Raw genomic sequence first — 24,131 nt, forward strand, 5'->3', positions numbered from 1 at the left:
TCCTACCAAAACTTTGATGCTTAAATAAGCTTATATAAATTTATGAGTGCTAGTTTTTATTCGATACACTCGTGATAAATGTTAACCTATTTATAAAATTATAATGAGTCATTCATATGGACTTTGATTAGCATAACCGATTAATTTTAATGAACAATTATATTTAATTTATTTGATTAAGTATATAATCATATATAAAATTGTTTGTCATTGATCTAGATTTTTGGCATTTATTCGAATTTGTCTCTAGGACTCGATTCAGATTCTACTTAACGATGATTTATATTTGAATCACTAAGACTATATAAAACATTTATTTAAAATTATTTTAATTATTATTAATAATTTATTGTAAACATATTTCTATTTTATTTCAATTACTAAATTTAACAATCAGTAATTTATTCACAAATAACAATTAAAATTTAACTATTTACACAAAATTACAATTCATTTAATTTATCTTAAATTCTAACTTAATTATTAAAAAATTAACAATTAGTTAAATTATTTATCTTGTCTTAAATTTTACTTTTATCCTAGATTAATTTAAAAAGTAAATAATGATTTCATTTTTTAATAATAAATTATTCATTCTTTCAAATTCACTCAATTATTTCAAATTGGTTTTATTAATTATAAAGCTTCTAACATGGTTTAAAGCTCCTAACCATTATTTTAATATTTGATTTATTAATTAATATTTTCAAGTAATTTATTGTAATCATACTACAATACTCATGTTTTTAAAATTGCAATTTTTTTTCATTTTTAAAAATTTTAATCATACTACAATAATTTATTTTATTTGTGTAAGTAATTTATTAGGGTTCAAAAAAACATTGGTATTCAAAAGAAAGTCGAAAATTTGTGCCACCTATTCCGCTGCTTCAGTCTATTATTCTGAGGATAAGATGCTTTTGGATGGGGCTTTTTGTTTAGGTGCCTGAAATTGGGTCCAAGGGAGAGACAATCGTTTGGCTTTGTAGTGTTCACTGTGTGTTTGTGAAATTGCTGAAGTGACGCTTGTTAATCCGTTTCCCTTGTGGGTTATGCTTCTCAGCAATTCTAGTCTGTTATTCTCTCTGCCCTATATGCACCTCAAATGTAACTTCTTTTTTGAGAGAGAGTAATCATTTTCAATGGCTTCAGGAATCACTATGAATATAACTATGTCAGTTCCTAGTGCCAAGGGAATAACTACGGCAGCTCCAAGAGATTCTCATTTTCTCAAGGCTAACCCTTTATCTTCCCTTAGTTCACTCCATTCTCTCCAGGTATGTGTTATCTGAAGCTTTATTTATTCCTCCTCATTCTCCGTTCAATTGGTACTGTCTTCTATAACAAGAGAACCATTAATTGCCTTTGGGAAATTTTAAATTTTTGGATCAAATTCTGGCATGAGGTATCTGAATTTTGTGAAATAATGCTTCTTGTTTTGTACCCTGGTTTTTAGTTTTACCGTTGAATGTCCTATACACACACTCTCATACTTTATGCTTGTTGTAATAGCCATGATTTTTACTTCATTCTGACTTTCTTGAACAGTATGGTAGCAGTATGATTAGAGTTCCTGTGATGATTAGAATGCGACCAGAGAGGTTTTGTCAATATGTGCTTACTGTCAGGAATGAAGTGCCGCAAAATGCTGATTTTCCACGGCAGTATTCGAGAAGAGAGAAGAAACCTTTTCCAGTTCCCATTTTAGAGCTACGACGAGCAGCTAGGGAGAGGATGAAGAAGATGAAAGATGAGCCTAGAAAACCTATGTCGGCACCTAAGAATGGGTTGCTAGTGAAGAACCTTATACCGACTGCGTATAATGTGTATAATGCTAGGATCACTTTGATTAACAATCTGAAGAAGCTGCTCAAAGTAGTTCCTGTGCATGCTTGTGGGTAATTTATCTGTCTTCATATTCTCTACCATACTTTTGGTTAATGTGGAACTAATTTTAATGCTAGTTAACAAATAGAAGTTTCATGTTCTGATTGAGCAAATGCACTAATACAGAGATCAATGTTGCCTCGGGCCTCAGAAGATATTCCAGAATTGACACTTTGTTTAAAATGATGCTTATATAATTGTAAACCTCATATGTTGCTTCCCATTCCTGCTTTTAACTGTGGTGTATCTAGAACCTGAATCAGATATTACCAATACATCCTATAATTTTTCATCATGGTGGGTGATTGATAGTTTCTTATCCTGCTTCTTCAAGAAAGCAAAGTTTGTATACTTAGACCTTTGTGAGTCTTGTACCCGTCATGAAAATGGATGATATGGTTCATAGGAGGACTACTGGTTTCACTTGCTGCCTTTTTTTGTCCTTACTAATCTTATCTACTGCATGGACATTTTCATGGTAATCATGCTTGCCGGAACTTCAAGATTGAGGGGTTCATTGAGGTTGAAGCATAGTCACTATATAGGTCATTTGAAAAGCTGTCTTCATATTCGCAAAAATTGAGTTTGAATTTTGATTTTAGAGTAATGATTTATCCTTCTAATAAGTATTAAATGAAAATGTGAATACAGTCAATCCTTTTTTCATTTTGCAAGTACAAGGATTTGTTGGAAGGTCTTGTAAGAGGATGTAGTATAGTATTATTCTTTCTTTTATATTTTGAGCCCAAAGAATCCATTGATGTGCGTTTTCAACTGGGCACATAAAAAAATATTTAGCAGCAATTATAGCTACCTTCCCAACATATCATTTGTGGTTACCAGCCTTATTGAACATGGTGACCAAACCTGAGTGATTTTTATTTACTAGCATATTTTAATGCACGAGACAAAAAAATACATCCATCTCATTCTCATTCACCACCTCCCCCTCCCTCCCCTGGTATATTGATTTTACAAATACAGAACATCTGTTGCTATTCAAATGTGTCTATTACCAACTTGCTACTCTTGTTTAATTAGCGTTATGAAAAAGTTAATCATTAGTTTGATTAATAATTAATAAAGAAAATGGTGCTCTAATTTAATGTCTTGTACTGAAGATAGAAAGAAAGAAGTGATGAAATATTCTGAAGTGTCTTAATACTGGAATACTATGCAGGTGGTGCAGTGAAATCCATGTAGGACCTGTTGGACATCCATTCAAGTCATGTAAAGGTGCACAGGCCAACATCCGCAAGGGGCTCCACGAATGGTCAAATGCATACGTTGAAGACATATTAACACCAATCGAAGCCTATCACCTCTTTGATCGCCTTGGAAGGAGGATTACTCATGATGAGAGATTCCAAATCCCTCGAATTCCAGCAGTGGTTGAGCTCTGCATTCAAGCTGGTGTTGAAATTCCAGAGTTTCCAACAAAAAGGAGAAGAAAGCCTATCATCCGTATTGGGAGGAAGGAATTCATCGATGCTGATGAAAGTGAACTACCGGATGAAGTCCCTGAGGGCCCTTTAAAACCATTACTGGCTGAAATACCTGATGAAGAAACAGTTGCTCCATTGGACAATGAACTAGTCGCTCTTGCCGAGGAAACACTCCAAGCATGGGAAAGGATGAGAGTAGGTGCAAAGAGATTGATGAGGATGTACAAGGTAAGGGTATGTGGATATTGCCCAGAAGTTCATGTGGGTGCCCAGGGTCACAAAGCTCAAAACTGTGGAGCCCATAAACACCAACAACGTAATGGGCAGCATGGTTGGCAATCTGCAGTTCTGGATGATTTGATCCCACCTAGATTTGTGTGGCATGTTCCTGATGTAAACGTGCCACTAGATCGAGAGCTTCGGAATTTTTATGGGCAGGCACCTGCTATAGTAGAAATTTGCATTCAGGCTGGTGCTGCCTTGCCAGAACAATATAAATCAACCATGCGGCTGGATGTGGGGATCCCATCAACTTCGAAAGAAGCTGACATGGTGGTTTGAGAAGAACTGCTATTATGTACAAACCCAGCTTTTGAAAATACTGTAATTTATAACAAACTGAATGCAATTATTTAACTGATATAGCATCATCTTGGTTAGTTCTTCCGAGGTATCTTTTCCATTTAGACAAACTTCACGGTATTTTCTATATTCAGCATACAAGCATATGGTGTATAAAATTGTCTGTGTATATCTACAAAAAAGTTCTTAATAAATCTCTGCAATTTCTCTCAATAACCACTATTGTAGGAGCAACTATCACTACTAAGACAGAATATTTTTACATAATTTTGTTAAAGTTTGCAAAATGTTATGAATGGTGCGGGTAATGAGCAGATGAAGGACATGGGATCCATGGGACACATGACAAAGTGGGAGGAAAGCAAAGGCAAACACAAAAGTGGAAGGAAAAGAATAGTCAATTCTGCACCGAAGGATTTCGTGTGGAGTATTTTGCTACAGGAGAAGGAGAGGATGTAAATTGTCTCTTTCTCTCTCTTAGCCCTTTTGGAATATTCCTCTGCCAATCTTGTTATTTTCTTCTGTCATGAATGTTGTACTGTTGTGACAGTTTGTTAATTCATCATTTTCTCATTATACGACATTTTCATACTAGAATTCACACCAATATAGATCATTCTGCTTTCACTATTTCTATATTGTTTCGATTAATAACTAAGCTCATTATATTTTGGTGCTTTCATCGACACCATGGCCAAAAACACACGCCTCAAGGACCTTGACGCCAATGTGAAGAAAATCCTTGACCTCATGGAGAAGCGTGATCTCAGTTATACAGAACATTTTGAGAAGCTCGAGTTAGCCATCCATAACGTTCCCAAACAACATGCCCCTGGTGGTTTGAACTTAACATCCAACTCATCGTTTCAAGTTCGAAATATTAAGATTGATTTTCCTAAGTTTGGTGGTACTAATGTTTTACAGTGGATCTTTAAAGCTGATCAATTTTTTGAGTATTATAATACTCTTGAGCCCCAACGTTTCACTATTGTTGCTATCTATTTGGAGAAAGATGTGGTGCCTTGGTTTTAATTGATGCAAAAGAACAACCCCTTCCAGTCATGGGACGGTTTTACTAAGGCATTAACCCTGGAATTCAGCCCTTCACCCTATGAATGCCCACGATCTACTCTCTTCAAACTCTCACAGTTGGGATTTGTCAATGATTATTATGTCGAATTCAAGGGTTTGGCTAATCGCATTACGGGAGTTACCGCTGACACCATCCTCGATTGTTTTTAAGTGGCCTTAAACTTGAAATTAGATGAGACGTGTTGGCTCAATCACCAAATTCCCTTCTCAAAGTTGTATCCTTAGCTAAACTTTTTGAAGACAAATACAACCCTAATCCCAAACCTCACTTTTCCTCTAGCTACCTCAAAACTTGTTACACCAAACCCAACACCAGCCCACACCAGAACCCAAATACCTTACCACCCCTGTTACCCCCACCAAACATGAAACCATTTAGCCAACCTTTCAAACCATCCACTGTCAAACACATCACCCCTGCTGAAATGCAAATTCGGAGAGAGAAAGGATTATGTTATACTTGTGATGCCAAATTCACCCCAACCCATAAATGTCCTAATAAACAGTACCTATTACTCCAATACAAAGAAGCTGAGGACCCTTGCGATGCAACACAACTGGCTCCAACCCTTACTCAAACCAACACCGACCCTAAATTGGATCATCATCTCTCCCTCAATGCCATTACAAGATCTCACAGAGTGGGTACAATGCGATTCCAAGGCTCCATTCGGGGTGATCCTATTCAGATTTTGTTAGACAGTGGTAGTTTTGATAGTTTTCTCCAACCTTGACTTGCAACTCACTTACTCTTTGAAGGTTGAAGGCCTAATAAAGGAACTCACAGTGGCTGTAACATCCCGACCGAATATTATGAATTTAAATAATGGAACAAAGAAATATAATTAACATCATTTAATAAAACATCGTTTCCCAAAACGTGGGAAAATTTAAAACTTGAATCTCTTTTAAAAGTATCACAAATACGATATAAACTCATAAATATATCCAAAAATCAATGTTCATAACCAATGTTTACAATCTGAAAAATCCATAATAAAACATCATAATAAAAATCCCACAGTTATCCCACGCTCCGAGCCTATGCCTCACCAGAACCACCTGCAATATCATCTGCTCACGTGTAACGCGTACACGGTCATCATCAAACACAAGCAGATAGGGTGAGCTAAAAAGATAACACATAACTGAAAATCAATCATATAAATACAATAAAATACATCAAAAGGAAATCCCTTCTTTTAATCTGCATGGCCACAACCATGTATGATATCATTTTACCATAAAGGAACCTCCTCCCTTTCCAACACATGGCCACAACCATGTAATATCAATGCACATCAAGGAAACTCGTTCCTTTCCTTCCACATGGCCACAACCATGCTAGCAGTGTTTTACATCTTCTAGTGAGTATCTCAAGGCGCCTTGCTGCCACACCTATCGCCCATAACTGATAGAACACGTGCGGGAACCATGCTACGGATCACACACCGTAACGCCAGGTGGAGTTTCCAAATACGAACATAGTCCATAACGTCCCAGGACTACCAAACTCGTCAGCAATTCACTGAGGAGGGCAATCCATCTGGACCCATCTGTACTGGTCACAACCAGCACACTCATACCGGCAACACTCGCCAACTCGAGCCACAACTCAAGAGTTCCTCGTGTTCATCCGCTATCCCGAGCCACAACTTAAGGGAAGTCATTTCGGGCCACAACCCATAGAATGCCACGTGTTTAACCCCTATCCCGAGCCACAACTCAAGGATACGTTCCGAGCCACAATCCAAGGAACACCAGCAAGCTCACCATTGAGATATCCTAGAAGTCTTGTAGACCACACCTCACAAATTCCATCTCATCCCATTAATACAGCAGTAACACTTGCCTTGAACCCACAACAACACCCTCGATCACTTAGGCTAAAAGTCTTTGTTCAAACAGTCCAGCCTATCTCGCTTAAGCTAGACCCACTAGCTTGAGCGAGCCCCTAGAATAGCTGCAGCCCGCGAAGTCTCGCTTGGGCGAGACCATCCATCACCCAGAACTAAAAGTACCTCGCCCAAGCGGCGAGTCACTCAACACATCACATCAGCCTCGAAATCTCGCTTAGGCGAGAAGCTCTCGCTTGAGCGAGATACCTCTTCACCCAAAATGGCATTTACCGCCTGAGCGAGAGACCCCCAACCACAACCCCTAACATACACGGACTCTCGCCAGAGTGAGGCACACTCGCCTAAGCGAGATGGTCTGTCGCCTAGCACCAGTTTCCCTCGTATGAGCGAGAAACTCGAGTAGAACCAATGATCGCGTCTCTGCAAATCTCGCCTAGGCGAGTCTGGCTCGCTTGAGCGAGAATTGCAGAATTGCTCACTGTTTACACACACAACCCGCAACAACCATGCCAAAAACTCATACCAATTCATGCCATTCATTTGGAAAATAGTGCACACACATATGAACACAATTTTGACATAATAGAGGCCCCAAAAATCCAAGTTTTGCGCAATTACAACTGATACATTGGATAATCCCATTATAATCATATCATTAGGTATGAATTCCTAGAAAATAGTTCCTAAACACCCCAAATCCCAATTCACCTCAGATACAGTGCAGAATCCATAGCATATACTCATAAAAATCATGCAATATGACCAAAAGCATACAATTACGAGTTCAGCTCCCCTAACCTGAAATTTTATGCACTTATAATTTGAATCACGTGTCTTCCCTGCAGTACCAATGCTTTCTCTTTGATCCTCTCCCAAACCAGCCCCCAATTGCCTAATACCCTTTCAAATTCGCTCTCCTCTAGAGGTAAAAATAATCACACTGCAAAAACCTTTTACCCAAATTCAGCCTTTTATAGGTGTCTTAAATGTTGGTTTAAGTGCCAAAACGAATTTTAACTTAATGATGGTTTAATTGTTATTCAAGGCCCATGATTTAATGGTTTTTCAGTCCCCTCATAGTTGCCCCTCTACTAGGGTTTTCTATGCCCTTTCAAATTCAAGACACACCAATTGTTAGCAAAAAGAGAGTTAATTTTGGGTCACTAAGGTTCAAACCCATGACCATGCCTATTTTCAACTAATTGCACAACCACTCAACCAATTTATGTTCAATGATAATTCCTATAAATATAGAGTTATATTATCACTCCTCACGCTCAACATATTATTGAAATTAATAATAAAACAAACAACACATACATGGCATACATAGGACTCGAACCAAAGTCCTCTCACACAATTAAGTACTCTCAACCACTTGAACTAGTACTTTTCCACATCATAACAATCAATATTTAATTAATTGATTGATTATTTATTAATTGATTGATTATTTAATAAATTAATTTTCACGGGTCTTACAGTGGCAATACAAGGTCATACCCTTACTCTTCCCATGTATTTATTACCAGTTTCTAGCGCAGATTTGGTGTTGGGTGCCTCGTGGCTGGCTACTTTAGGCCCTCATATTTCATATTATAGTACCTTGACTCTAAAATTTTACTTGAATGGTGAATTTATTACTCTCCATGATGATAACTCTAAGCTTCCCACCCTAGTACAATTTCATCATATTCAGCGAATGTCTCACACCCATGCTATTGCTGAATGCTTTACATTACAACTTCAATTTCCCGAGGAGCCAAAGGATAACTGGGTTGACTTCCAAGTTGACTTAAACCTAGAGTTAGCTCTTCTCCTACATCAATATCGCTATGTTTTTGCCGAACCTTCGAGTTTAGCACCAGATCAGTCTCATAATCACCAGATCCCATTGTTGCCTGGTACTCAACCGGTTAAAGTTCGACCTTATAGATATCCTCATAGCCATAAGGAGCATATCGAAACCATGATTGCTGCAATGTTAAAGGAACGCATTATTTCTCCTAGCAACAACCCATTCTCTTCATCAATACTCTTAGTCAGGAAAAAAGATGGTACATGGCGGTTTTGTACCGATTACAGGGCTCTAAACACCATCACAGTTAAGGATAGCTTCCCCATCCCTACGGTTGATGAATTACTGGACGAACTATGTGGCGCTCAATACTTCTCCAAACTAGATCTTCGTTTCGGTTATCACCAAATTTTGGTGGCACCAGAGGATCGATTTAAAACAGCCTTCCGAACTCATCAAGGTCATTATGAATGGCTCGTTATGCCCTTTGGGCTTACAAATGCCCCGCTACTTTCCAAAGCTTGATGAATTCTATTTTTCAAGGGTTGTTAAGAAAATCAGTGTGTCATACAAAAAACTAATAACTGATTTTCTTAACAAATTGTTTATTTTGGAAATGGATGCATCAAGGACCGGCATTGGAGCGGTTCTTAGCCAATCGCAACATCCAATTGCCTTCTTTTCAAAGAAATTATCACCACAAATGCAGAAATAGTCTGCCTATACCAGGGAATTCCATGCAATCACTGAGATTATTGCGAAATTTTGGCACTACTTGGCCATAAATTCACCATCCGAACCGACCAAAAAAGTTTAAAATGTCTCATGGAACAAGCTATTCATACTCCGGAGCAACAACCTTGGCTGCACAAGTTTTTGGGGTATGATTTTACCATCGAGTATAAGTCCGACAAGGAGAACCAAGCTATAGATGCCTTGTCTCGATCCTATTTTATAGCTTTGTCTCAGCCTACCTGGGATCTCATTATACACTTACGTGATGCGGTTGCTGTTGATTCCAAACTCTCAGATATTGTCAAACTCTGCAATGTCAGCACTCCCCTAAGTCTGCATTATACTATTCAAAACAAGTTGTTATTCTGGAAGCAACGACTCGTGGTACCAACCCAACATCCCTTGATTCAAACTATTTTGCAGAAGTTGCATAGTTCTCCAATTGGTGGCCACTCATGTATTGCGTACACTTTGGCAAGAGTTTCGTCCCAGTTTTATTGGTCGGGTATGAACCAAGATGTTAAAGCTTATGTCCAACACTGCTTGATATGCCAACAAGCCAAATCATCCACTACTTCACCAGTGGGACTATTACAACCCCTCCCTATCCCATAACAAATTTGGGAAGACTTGGCCATGGATTTTATTGTTGCCCTTCCACCATCATATGGTTTTTCCGTGATTATAGTTGTCATTGATCGCCTCTCAAAGTATGCGCACTTTTGCACCCTTAAGGCAGATTATTCAAGCAAGCACATGGCTGAGGTGTTCATGCAATCTATTGTGAAGTTATATGGGATATAACTTTGTAAGTTATTCAATCAATCGTTTCAGATCGTGATCGTGTCTTTACAAGTAATTTTTGGCAACAACTTTGTAAGCTAAGTGGCACTACCTTAGCTATGAGTACTGCCTACCACCCTCAATCTGATGGTCAGTTGAAAGCTCTTAATCGATGCTTAGAAATGTATTTACGATGCTTCACAATGGATGAACCGAAAGGCTGGAGTAAGATGTTACCTTGGGCTGAATACTGTTATAATACTTCCTTCCGAACCAACCATTATTGGCATGACACCATTCAAGGCAGTTTATGGAAGAGACCCCCCACTCTTCCGAAATATGTGAAAAAGGCCATTGAGCCCCTTTCTTTACAAGAAATGATGTTGCACCATGATCAGACCCTGTTATGTCTTAAATAGAATTTGAATAAAAGCCCAGAATCTGATGAAGAAATATGCATATCAGAAGCAAGTCCATGTGAAGTTCTAAATGGGAGATTTGGTGTTTGTGAAACTCCAACCATATATGCAACATTCGGTGGCTCTTCGAAAAAATCAAAAGCTTGGCCTTCGTTATTTTGGTCCATTCCCAGTGATAAAACGCATTGGCCTTATTGCTTATAAATTATCATTGCCCCTTACAACAAAGATTCACCTAGTTTTCCATGTTTCTTTATTGAAACAGTGCAAAGGAGAACATCAACAACCAAATTTGCCTCTGCCTTTGCTCACGCATGAACTTGGCTATGTTATTCAACTGCTCAAGGTGTTACAATACAGAGTCATCTTACGAGCGGATAAACATATTCCTCAAGTACTTGTCCAATGGGAAGTGTTGGATATCTCTGAAGCTACTTGGGAATATGTGAGTACTTTGCAACAGGAGTATCCTCACTTCAACCTTGAGGACAAGGTTGACTTCCATGGGGGAAGAAATGTTATGAATGGTGTGGGTAATGAGCAGATGAAGGACATGGGACCCATGGGACACATGGCAAAGTGAGAGGAAAGCAAAGGCAAACGCAAAAGTGGAAGGAAGAGAATAGCCAATTCTGCACTAAAGGATTTTGTGTGGAGTACTACGTGATTATAAAAACGGTTTTTTCTACAAGAGAAAGGGAGGATGTGAATTGTCTCTTTCTCTTTCTTGGCCCTTTTGGGATATTCCTCTGCCAATTCTGTTATTTTCTTCTATCATGAATGTTGTACTTTTGTGACAGCTTGCTAATTCATCATTTTCTCATTATATGACATTTTCATACTCGAATTCACACCAATACATATTATTCTGCTTTCACTATTTTTATATTGTTTCGATTAATAACTGAGTTCATTACACACAAGTTTAACAATTAATTTACTTATATATGCAGTTGTAAAATTATAACTTTAAAGTTAACTCGGCTATCACAAAACTATATAGTATACATGTTTTAAATTAGTTTTCATTATAATTAATGAAAAATTATTTTTTACATTAACATTCTGTAGAAATAATTTAATAGCTGATTTAATTAAAAAAAATGGCGAAAAAAATTATAAAAATTGAAAATCGTCATTTCACCTCCAAAAATGTTATAAAACTAATTTGTTATCTTACTAAATTTTGGAGAATAAGTTTCAATTTTGGTGTTTCTATCTAATTGATTTCTTTATTATTGTGTATGGGGTTCTACAGTTCTATATACTTATTGTTTGTCTCTGAATATTATAACTTTATAAATATTTTTTATCACATTATTCTTCACCATCAAAATGTCAGTAGATTATATTTATATCCAATCGTGAAAGTAATTTTTTTTAACAAGGAAACAAATTATGCTTCTTAAAAGAAATCTAAAAGAAAAGTTATGAAAATAGGTTATGAAACTAATGGGGAAAGAAACGTTTGGCATAAGTTTTTTAAATTACCTAATAAATTAAGTAATTTAAGACGGAGAAAAATATGAAAACAGGAATGTGTGTTGGAACAGATATAGAAACGATATAATGGTTCTCATATTCAACTTAAAAAATTGAGTATTACTTATATGTGTGGCGGTATTTAATCAATGTGAAAGTAAGATAAAATGGTTCATTTGTTATTGGTACTCTAATTATGAGGTGGATTGATGATGATAAAATGCATTCCAAAACAACTTGTGAGTAGACATGAATAAATCTAGAATTGCCTTTGCACCTTTGTACATAGACGCCAATACAATGACCGCTTGATGATCTAAAGGGTGAATCTTTGATAATCATTATGACTGCATGTTTTTGAAGTGTTTCGGGGAAAATTGAATTTAAAATAAATTAGACTAAAATTTGTTGATTGAATTTTATATTAAATTAAATTTCAAATGTAAAATTTTTAACACAGAAAATGAATTAATTTCTTCTAAAATTCAAGAATTCCAAAAGATCACACTTTATATAAGAAATAGAAAAGGTTAGATATATTATTGTTCTTTAAAATATAATCATATTTTTGTTTTCTTTTCTCCTAAAATTCCCTTGTTCAACTTCTGACTTGTATTTTTAACAGTTTGTTATTTTGTTTAAACCTTCTAAAATATATATTTTTAGTCCCTATTTATATATATAAATATAACGTAGATCATTTGCTTTAAATTCTTATCAAATGTTTTGCAAATAAACTAACTAAAAATGAAAGATAAACATTTAAACACCGAAAAACACCAAATGAATACTTTATAAATTACCCATGGAAACAGGATACATAAGAAACGGGATTTATATCCTGCCGGCAGTTTAAAGAATTCAAAATTCGAAACACAGAAACTGAACTTGTGCATCAAGAGAGCATCTTTCACTCATTCTGCCGTGTGTGTAAATAAATTTGACCAGCTATTCCAAGCCTCATAATTTACATATTTCTAAAAATGGTAACTCTAACCCTCAAAATGGAAAATTTACTTCGAAGGACCTTCATAACTACTACATAACTCTTATGGAGAGATATTTTGTAAGGTCAATTAGATTGAAATACAAAATAACTACTGAGGGGTCTCACTGGATGGTTCCTCCGCACTGCTGCTGTGAACCAACTGATCAAAACAAAATAGTCATGCAGATAATAAGCTATATGTTTAAAAGAGAGAGATGAGAAGAAGGTTGAAGAGACAACACTGATAGAACATATGTTTACCAAGGATCCTAGTTGCTCGTATGCTCCCATAACCTTTGGATCTTCCTCATCTTCATAACCGATTTGTACTATTCTAGGTCCATTTACAGACCAAAAGGCTCTCCGACCTGCATCCTACAAAACAAGGGAAGTTCACAGCAAAATTTGATGCATAGAGAACAAATATATCTCTCATCTAATCATGAAAACACATGAAAACTGAACCAGGTGACAAGTCCAAGCCATGCATTACATTACAGGGTAAATAGCCCTTAGGAAAAACGGATTAATAAAGTTCAGTGGTAAATTACTGCAGTATAACATATTGCACGATTTTCAGCAACATTCTTAATAAGTTGACGCTCACTGGTAAATAGTGCAATACTTCTTTGTGAATCTCCACTCTTTGAATATGGTACATCAACATAACGAATAGGAATGTTAAGGCTATAGCTCGCTCCTAAATGAACTACTGAGGAGATCATGGCGGAGAAGTCAGGGACCTAACAAAAGAAGTAGACCTGAAGTGCTGTGAAGACTAAAATGGGATACAAAACAGAATGTTCTGGATTTCTAGCACGTGCAACCATCAATCCAGAGACCAAAACAAGAAGTATCATTGCATTGAGAAGAAAATCTTCCCTCCTCCAGACAGACTGAACCCCCGCCAAGCCTGTCAGACTAGTGTTTTGACTATATAGAGATGTGGTTTGGTTGTGACAGACAGAAAGAGAACATGGCGGCATAAATAGTATATCTCAGAGAATCCCCCTCAGAATATAAGTACAAGTTCAAAAAAAATATAAAGATTTTAACTGTTAAACGTATTATTACATTGGTCAAAAGACTCAAAACTAGCAGCATAAGTGCTTACTACGCCACGATTTAAGATCAAATCTTTGCTCATAATTCAAACTCAAATCAATAATAGTGTACAGTGGAAATAAATAAATTCCTACCAATTGTGCCAAAACCCTAAGGCATAGATCAGTCATCATATAAACTAATTGCAGGTGCAACCATTTAATGAAGCCACCATCTTGCTAACTAAGGATATATAAGCAATCGTCTACAACACTCATCCCAGGGGGAAAGAGAAAGTTCTTACGGTAGACCTATAATATGATTATAAATTACATATGACAGAATTCTGGATGTGTAATCGATTCGTAAACCATTCAATATACCAAAAGTCGGAAAAAGGTAACTTTTCTGCTAGCATTGCAAGAGATGCTGAGTCATAATGTGTTTAGTGTCGATAATGCACGAGCAACATTCCAAAACACATTTCTCTCCAAACCTAGTCTGTTCTAATATGTAACACCGAATGAGAAATAGAAAAATTAAGGGACCAACAAACAAGTCCAAATTTACCTGCAATATGATCAAGTATATAGCTTCCAAGGCCTGAATACGAATTTCTGGATCATTAACAGGTTCACGATCAATTGAGAGTGCAGTCCCAAGTTCAAGTGGCATTTTCGATCTGTCTTGTTCGCTGTAAATCTGCTTAGAAATTAATTAATCAATGCAATTGACACAAAAACAAAGTTCAATACTCAAGAAGATTACACTCTAAAGCTTAAAGGATATAATATTAAAATGATCCCATTATTGTATGTCCCAAGCACAATAAAACGAATAAAGAAATTTAAGAAATTGAGCTTATATTTCCCTCTCATAATGAGAAGGACCAACGTGACATGTAGACATCAAGGTTCATTAGGATCAGTGGAAAAGGAAATAAATGAAGAAAAAGAGGGTGAAGTGAGGTTGATTGGATTAAGAGAAGTGAGTGGCATGAGAAAAGAAAGTTTTTAAGAGACTCCATTGATGTGATAAAATAAACTTTTTATATATGTTTAAAAAAAACTTGTTCAATTAATTTTTGAACATATTTTTATTTTAATTAATTATTAATATAAATATATATTAACGAAATATTATAATTATTTTATTAATTATTTTAATCATTCATTTTATTATAATAATACAATATATTTATAAATATTTAATTATTATATATTACATATTAATTTAAGAGTATATAATATAATTAATTGATTAAATATAATAAAATATTAATACATAATCAATGTAACTCGCATACGATAATCGATTATGCTTGCTTTTACTAAACTTTCTCAATTTTTGTATTTTTTTCATTTGGTTTTTTGTGCTTTCTTCGCAAATCAGAGTCCCCTTGTTTACGTCCTGGGAAACAAACAGGAAATTCTTCATGATGCAATTATAGACATCAGGTAAACTACAGCTTACTTGATTGAAAATAGTTTATCTTCCCTTTGTTGGTAGTTAAAAGTAAATTGGGTAAGTTGGGAGGAAATCTATTCCTTAATATGCAGAACAATACTTTGAGGTAAGAAAAGGTAAAGCATGAAACCTTGTTGCCAGCTACAGGAAGAAGTAACGCAGGCCAGAGAAACTCTGATACCAAAAGCAAATTTTGAAGCTGACTCTCAGCCTCAAAGCAACAGTTGCGAATAGTTCCAGAGACCTGCAAATATTCCAACAAGTGTCAGAAGAACAAAGTTATGTGCAATAAAATTTGACTCGCATAGAGGCACCCATGTTGGCTAAGCCTTTAGAAATAGTAACTGAAAATAAACACAATCAATGATACAATTACCAAAATCACATAAGCAATTCCAATAAGTGGAAAATTACCAAGAACCAAACGATAGCAAGGATTAATTTAAAGAACACTGTTTTATGGCTAAATAGTTTTATTTATTAACTAATACTACTGTGAAATCAAACACAATCTAACTGGAACGAATTCAGAAAACAAAAGCATGTTTAGAACACCATATATAGAAAACAGAGGCTTCAAGAAAAATTGAGCACTTAAAAGGGATTTAATGTGGTTCAGTTAGAGTATTAACAAACATGTCACTACAAGATAACTTTCTCTCCCATATAGAGTTACATACAAAACTTCTGAGATTACAATCACTCACATATAAAGAACGAATGGTTTCTCTTTCACACTCAGATGAATTCTCTCTCACCAACACGTTTTAACATAAGATGTCTATTTATCCATCTATCTACATATTCATATGTATCCTACATAAAATAGTTGGAATAAACTCTGAATCACAACCACTCCAACGAATTTTGTGACTAGAGACACGCACTTCCCACACTAACTAACTAACAAGGGGGCTATCAGACAACACAAGCTGCAAGTCAACACAGCGAAAGTACATCAGACACTTACCACAAGACAATCCACTGAGTACATGATACACACCTATAGATTTAATTTCTAAGCCGTATAAGCAAATACCAAGTTCAAAAGTAACACGAGTCCATGTGCCAGTAATGTACGCCCCATCACTAAAGAACCCATGGGGAAGCAACTAAATCATCCACTGAGGCATTGAACACTTCTTTCAAAAGTCGTTTAAAAATCAGAATATTACAATATCAAGTACTTCCTAATTTAATTAAATATAAAATTATTCAAACGGTACCCAATACCCAAGGCTGGGAAACAATAATCATTTTGAGTGCATTTATTGAGCATACCCCTTTCTTTCTCAATGAACTGTTTGAATCAAACTGTCTGATTATCTGCTTAAAGAGACCCCGTTTTGGATCAAGTAGAAGCCTCCTCCCTTCCTGCTGCTTTGAGACGTTAACAAGAATTGAACCAACATGTTCAAAAGCATCGTCTGGTATAAAAAACACTTTCACTGTATCAGAATTACAATTACTGAAGAATTACCAACAATCACAACAGCCATCTAAAAGGTGCAGAAAAAATTTCAAAATGAATGTACAAAAAGAGAGCCAAGTTTTCTAGTTTCACTTTTCTCAAGCTGCTTAACAGCCAAATTTTGTATCCCTATACTTGTTATCTAGTTTTTTAAAAAAGTCAACTTAAGTTTAATTTAACCTTACAAAACCGACTTGGTGTTGTGAGATTATGTCCACCTACATCTTACAATTTTGGTCATAACTCTAGTCAATATGACACATTTCCTCACATTGAGAACTAGACATTCTGAGTGTGGCAGAAACCCAATAGTAGGTGACACATTAAGCCCAACGAATTTAATTATGATAGACTCTGTGAATACCTCTAAAATCATTATAACAAAGCAGACTTTATGTCTAACTCAAACTCATGAAACCAACTTGGTAAGGTGAGATTTGCTTGCATTTATATATTATAATTTGGTCATACTTTTAGTTGATGTGAGATCTCCAACATAATTATTTGAAAAGAAACCGCATCTTTGAAGCTTAAGTTCTAATATAGGTGCCTCACCTCAGCCTACAAGGATACTTCAGAACTCAATAACACATCACAGGATCCAATGAGCTTAAGATTAACTATCTATAGACACACATGGCATGAAAAAACTTCTCACAGAAAATATTAAGCATAATAATTATCCTAAGTAGAGAGGGACTCACCATCACTCTCATGGGTGGTTCTACAAAACGATCTAACAAGCTTCATAACATACAATCCACGAACTTTGTCATCTTCAGTCTGTTAATCACAAGAAAATCACTGATTAACAGCAAAATACAACGGATCAAATCTTGTTTTGATCAACTTCATCATAAATATTTTATTGGAGAAAGGAAGAAAAGGTGAAATAAATTGAACTCCTCCCATTAGCTAAAATCAACCTATGTCTTCCAAATTTCTGAGAAGTCAGACGAGACAACCTCTATAACAGTTAAAATGTATAATTGGTTGTCACTCACGGGAGAAGTAGAAGTAGAATTCATTTTTCTCCTCTTTTTTTTTTCTACCGTAAAATCAGAGTAAGTTATCCAAAAACCACCTAACTTAAAAAAAGAACTACAATTTCCTTTATCGTATCCTAACGTGACTCGCTCCTTTCCAGAGTTCAAATGCTCATAGCTTTTACGCTGATCGTATGTATTTAGCATACCAACAAAACTAATGATAAAAAGTATGAAACATAAAGATTTTTTCCCATTTGAAAATTGTGTTCAGATAAATAAAAGCACGCACCTGAAGCACGGCAGCGGCACCAGCATCGAGTTGAGTGAGGTTGACTAAAAGCATGACAAGCAATTGCGTAATACCGCACTCGGGCTTGTACAAAACATCCATCGTCGTTTTCACCAATCCCAATCGAACCATCGCTTCGGCGAGACTCGAATCCTGCGACAAATTCACCAGGGCCTCCGCCGCAGCCTCCGAAACCTCCTGAAACGGCACGTCGTATATAAGTTACTAGAAACAAACCGAGCTAGCACAGGTAGCATAGTGCACGCGCTCGCGAGTTACCTTGGGAAGCGTTATGAGGCGAGACAACGCGGGTAGGAGGGAGTTTGAGTAATTTGCGAGGGACTGCAAGCCTTCGACGGAACCGGTTAAGCCGCGAACTATGTCGACGGCGGCTTTGGTGATCTGAAAGGAGAAACCATAACGCCGCCACGCATGAGAAACCGTAACTAGGAGTTTGGGAAGGAAGAGTGAAATCAAAGACAAGTGTAAGAGGGTTTACCTGCGGCGAAGGAGAAGATAGAAAGGAGACGAGTTCTTCCATCTCCGTCGCCATTGTTCGCCGCTCTGCTTCTCTGTCGCCGCCGCCGCCGCCTTTGTTACAACAAGGGCATTCACTTCTAGTTGCTTTATGTGTTTTTTTCACGTAAATTTCAGAGAAATCTTCAATCAAATATCCTCGTCTAAGAGTGAACTCTATAACATAACTGTTAACAACAAGGTTTTTCTTTAAATTATTTTTTTCGCTTATACATTTTACTTTTAAATTACTGTTAATAATTTCGTGTATATATTATTTCTGTTTATAAAACAAAAAACTATCCAACTATCTACAATAAAACTGTGATAACTACTTTCTTTAGTATATACATTTTATTATTATTTATATTTTTATTATTTCAATAAAAAATTTAGTAATATATTATATCTTTTAAATAATTTTTTTTAAATTAATAATTATTTAATTAATTATATTTTTTAGATTGAATTATATTTTTTACTTAATTATTTATATTTTTCAAACTTAATTATTTTTTAATTAAAAGATTACCTATAAAATAAATACAAATATTTATAAATAATTTATATTTACTTTTATAATTATAATAATAATAATTTTAATATTGTTTATCTATAACAATATATAAAAAGGATTCACTCATTTGTGTCCATATTTTAAAATTCTAATTTTACCCTTTAAAATATAATTATTTATTAAATTTTTGAAAATTAACCGTTAATTTTACAAATTTTTTATAAAATCGTTTATTTTTATTTCTTCTCTTTTTCCATATTTATCAACTGTTATTCTCTCATCTTTTTTGATATATTTCATTTTATTTTTAATAAATATAATTTTATTTTATATATTAACTTAATAACATTACAATATCATCACCTACCAATATAATATCATGCATATGTAAAAAATGTGTACACACAAGCGCAACTGTGTCTGTGTTTACGCTAGTTATTGTAAAGAAAAATAAATATACATAAGATAATAAGCATGTACAGTATACATTCGTTTAAATCTGTATTCTGATGCGAAGAGTTTGATATTAAAACTTAATTGGGATACTTATTTATAAAATTTTAATAGTTATATAACTACACTATGAAATTATATGGAAGAACTTATAATTTTATTTTATTTATTTATATATATATATATATATATATATATATATATATATATAACAAAATGTAACAGAATATAAAACATTTATGATATATCAATCTTAATTTGATAATTTTAAATAACTAATTTCTAAATCTGAAAGATATTTTTAAAAACAGAAATATTTCCTAAAGACTAATTTAAATAAAAAGATATTAAGTAAATATTCTCGATAATGGGTCATATAATAAACCTTTTTATTTTGTAAAAAAGTAACAGAAAAAGCAATTTGCCTTATTGTAAAAGATGAGTAGTTAGAGAGACACGAGACGCAAAGACTAAGGTCTACGTCTTAATGATTGTCAGCCTTAGAGATTATTGTTTTGTTGGAGCAATTCAAACCATAGTCCTTACAAAGTATTACTCGAAAGTACAGAGTTGATGAGAAAGTCATTCAAAGACACTTTTATATAAGAGATCGAGCAAGTCATGAATGGGATCGTCTTACAATAGTAGCATGCTCTTGAATCCGATGATAATGAATTTAAAATTGGTATGGACGAAGTTGAAGTTGACCAATGCAATATTTTCTTCAAATCATTAGAAATTGTTATCAACCTTGATGTCAATATTAGCGAGTTGAAAGATTCTCCTTATTTATCATCGAACCAATTAAATCAAGCTAAGGGTGCACTCTTCATCCTTGGTCACATTATCATTAATCACACGTGAACGAATAAAAAATCGTCGTCACACGTAATTTTTCTAAAAATAAAGTCATAAAATTATTGATCCGAGAAATTTTCCTTTACAAATGCTGATTTAGGCGGGATGTGGACTTAAATGAGTATGAAGTTAAGCGAATTGATTATCTATGATGTTCAAACATTTTTTATGAATTACAAAAAATTTAATGAATTTGAGCATAATATTTTTTAAACTTATATTTAAAGTAAAGATAAAATAACAAATATAATTATTTAAAAATACAGATGTTACAAATTATGTAATCATTATTGTACCATTGACTTATGTTTAGTAAGTTATACTTGAATCCCTCAACATAAAACACATTCTTAATAGAAATAACGAGAGAAATACATGCAATGTCCATAATCTTACAATTGTCCAATGCCTTTGAATGATACCTTGCTTTTGTGATGTTGTTTTAGATATAAAAACATATACATTTTCTTGTTATGTGTGACACTAACATTTACTCTCCAATAACAAGTTTGACCCCTTACCTCTTTTGTTAAAGCATAGCTCATCTTCTACAGGTGCCATGAGACATATTTGCATGTTTTGCATCTCACTTAGAGTTTGAGTCTTATCAATCATCATCAAAAACTTTTTTTTTTCCGATCTTGGCTTTTATTTAAGCTTTAGGCACTCTATATTTCTTTTCTTTTATCGGGAAACGTTATGTCTTCCTATGTTTTTCATTTCAACATTTGCTTGAACTTTCTAAACATCGGAGATATTTTCTTATAAGTTAAGTTTTCCGACTTAACCTCAAAGGTATCATTTTCCTTCTATAGAGCTTTCATAGTTCTAGTTTCCTTACCTCTAAGTTGGGTTTGCTTTGAGGCATATCTTAGAAATGTACCTCATTCTTTATCTAGATTCCTTGGAGTTTATTTAATGTGAACTTCTTCATATCACTTGCCTCCTAATAATGGTGGTTTTGGGCTCCCAAGCTTTTAACGTGTTGCCTAACAACTTTAGGTCAATGTAAGCTTTATAAAAGCTTTATCTTAAAGCTTATAACTCGTTTAAAAGAACATGCATTCTTCCAAACATATCATTTATAGTCTAACCATCCTTCATGATTAACGAGTGAGGTGTTGATTCAAGGTGACTCTAGAAGAGGGAGACGAATAAAGTCTGTAGACATTTTATAATCATTTTATGCATACATACTAAGAAAACAATATAGAGAGAGTAAGGTAAAGAAGAATGCACACAAGGATTTATACTGGTTCAGCCTCACCTGAGGCTACATCCAATCTCCTAACCCACCTGCTTAAGAAATTCACTAATCAAATCCTTTGATTAGCACGAGTGTCAACCTTCCCATGTATCATTTCTAAACCTCCCCCTAATATAGAGAACTAAAATCACAATGATCAAAATAGTCTCTCACGCAGGAGAGTATAATCATGCTTACAAGGTATACTTCATTATGTGAAGGATATTACAATGTTTACCACTCAACCCAATATCACTCTATACAAAAATGAATTTGACTATAATGATCTTAGAGTATTCTCTATTTTTCTTTACTTCAAGAATTGATATGATAGTATTTCAAAACTTTTGTACTTTCTCTCTTTTTCTTCATCTTCATCATTATCATCTAGGTCTCAGTACTTATAGTCGCGTTGTGCCTTTTGACTGTTGATGCATATTCAATTGACAATGTCTTTAATATCGTTTTCTTTCATCATTTGGATGTTCTTGATATTGCCTTCATAGTATATTGCTTCCTATGAATTATTTCTTCTTTCCTTTTTTATCCATTCAACAATTTGAATTTTAAATATAACATGTTGTGACTTTAATCATCTTAAGATTCTCTTGTAGTCTTTGATATGTAGAGTCTTTCTCTCTCTCTCTCTCTCTCTCTCTCTCTCTCTCGTGATTGATCAATAATTATATGACATCATTAATAATATTCAATCAAAGAATATTTTCTTTTATATCTGATCAGTCATCTTTGATATTCTTCAAATTAAATCTTCAATAAAAAATGTTCAATCAGAATATCTTCAAATAACTTTGGGACTTGCTACACAATTCTCTTTCTTTACTTGATCAACAATTTCAACATTTAGATTTCTTTGATCAATTTAGACTTGATTATCATATCACATTGTGATTTAGTATTTCTATTTCATGCCATCTGAACTTGATTCATCTAATGTTTGTCATCATTTAACTCATCTAGTCACTCTTCCATTGGAGTCTTCTAATAGAAGTACTCGTCTAATACGGATACTCAAGATTCAACTTCATGAGTTGACTCTGACTTGTCTAACACTAATACTCATTTGGTGCATTTGAGTGCTTGTGTTGACTCGTCTTACACTTTTCTTTGACTCATTTACTACTTGTAGGAGTCTAATGCCTTGTTTTATCACATTGACTTGTTTGGTCAATGATCTTGTCAATTGAGTTCAATTGATTTTGTACTATTGAATGCATCTGATGACCTTTATCATCTATCAACTTGTCTAAGTTTCACTTTCTTTCGTGTTTGCTTCAAACTTCAAGCTTCATCTTTCTTTGTGCTACATGTGCTTTTTTTATGCTTTTACTTTCACTCATTACACAAACATTAGTCCAATAAACATATATATATATATATATATATATATATATATATATATATATATTCACAATAAAGAACATGGTTGCTTAATGGTTATTTATGAGCATCTAACAACGTCTTTGATTTAGTTATACTTTCCTATGTCCAATGCTTATCTAGATATATATTCTAATCATTCTTTGCCATCTTTGAACATTGCTATGCTAACTTATCTTTCTTCTTTCATTATAGATTTTGTTATCAACAAAACCTACTTACTATGAGGCTCGTTTAATGGGGTTTTCCAACGTCTAATGTTGACATGAGGGTGACAACTTTTCTTAGCTAGACATCTTCAATTCCTTCATAATTGATTTTCAATCTCAATAACAAGTTGTAAAGAAATCTTACATTATAACAATCAACATGCAGTTTCACAATCAGACACAAATAATAAACATTCACCCATAGATTCCCAAAAAATCATTTGAGACCCCAAGACTTGACTATCCGGATACGCACACTGAGGCACCACCACCAAGCAGTGGAATTACGTCCTAGTAATGAGGCGTCACCACGAGGCCTTTGCGGAATTACACCCTTACAAGAGGCACCACCACGTGGCCTTCGTGGAATTACGTCTTGGCCTTGAGGCACTACCACGATACTCGCGTGGAATTACGTCCTTATGTTAAGGCACCACCATGAAATCTCACCACGAGGTCCATGGAATTAAGTCCAATAGGTGAGGCACCACCAGGGACTCCCATTAGGAAGGTCCATGGGATTACGTCCAACAGATGAGGCGCCACCATGAGCTCTCGCTACAAGAGTCATGGAATTACGCCCTGTTCACACTTTGTACATGTT

The 24,131-nt window shown here is 34.8% G+C and overlaps 2 protein-coding genes across 2 annotated transcripts; one reads left to right on the forward strand and one right to left on the reverse strand.

Moving 5' to 3' along the window:
• Nucleotides 1-881: 881 nt before the first annotated feature.
• Nucleotides 882-4,041, forward strand: LOC114179708 (APO protein 2, chloroplastic). The gene is made up of 3 exons (XM_028066126.1): nucleotides 882-1,277; nucleotides 1,549-1,898; nucleotides 3,068-4,041. The coding sequence occupies exons 1-3, from the start codon at nucleotides 1,143-1,145 to the stop codon at nucleotides 3,891-3,893; spliced, it is 1,311 nt and encodes a 436-aa protein (XP_027921927.1). The 5' UTR covers nucleotides 882-1,142; the 3' UTR covers nucleotides 3,894-4,041.
• An 8,816-nt stretch (nucleotides 4,042-12,857) lies between these two features.
• Nucleotides 12,858-19,024, reverse strand: LOC114179484 (protein HGH1 homolog). Its single transcript, XM_028065839.1, has 9 exons — nucleotides 18,830-19,024; nucleotides 18,610-18,732; nucleotides 18,331-18,528; nucleotides 17,757-17,835; nucleotides 16,863-17,008; nucleotides 15,712-15,825; nucleotides 14,685-14,816; nucleotides 13,332-13,445; nucleotides 12,858-13,230 (listed from the first exon to the last, which is right to left on the reverse strand). The coding sequence occupies exons 1-9, from the start codon at nucleotides 18,881-18,883 to the stop codon at nucleotides 13,180-13,182; spliced, it is 1,011 nt and encodes a 336-aa protein (XP_027921640.1). The 5' UTR covers nucleotides 18,884-19,024; the 3' UTR covers nucleotides 12,858-13,179.
• Nucleotides 19,025-24,131: the final 5,107 nt, after the last annotated feature.

The sequence above is a fragment of the Vigna unguiculata genome, chromosome 3 (genome assembly GCF_004118075.2).
Source record: "Vigna unguiculata cultivar IT97K-499-35 chromosome 3, ASM411807v1, whole genome shotgun sequence".
Classification (NCBI taxonomy): domain Eukaryota; kingdom Viridiplantae; phylum Streptophyta; class Magnoliopsida; order Fabales; family Fabaceae; genus Vigna; species Vigna unguiculata.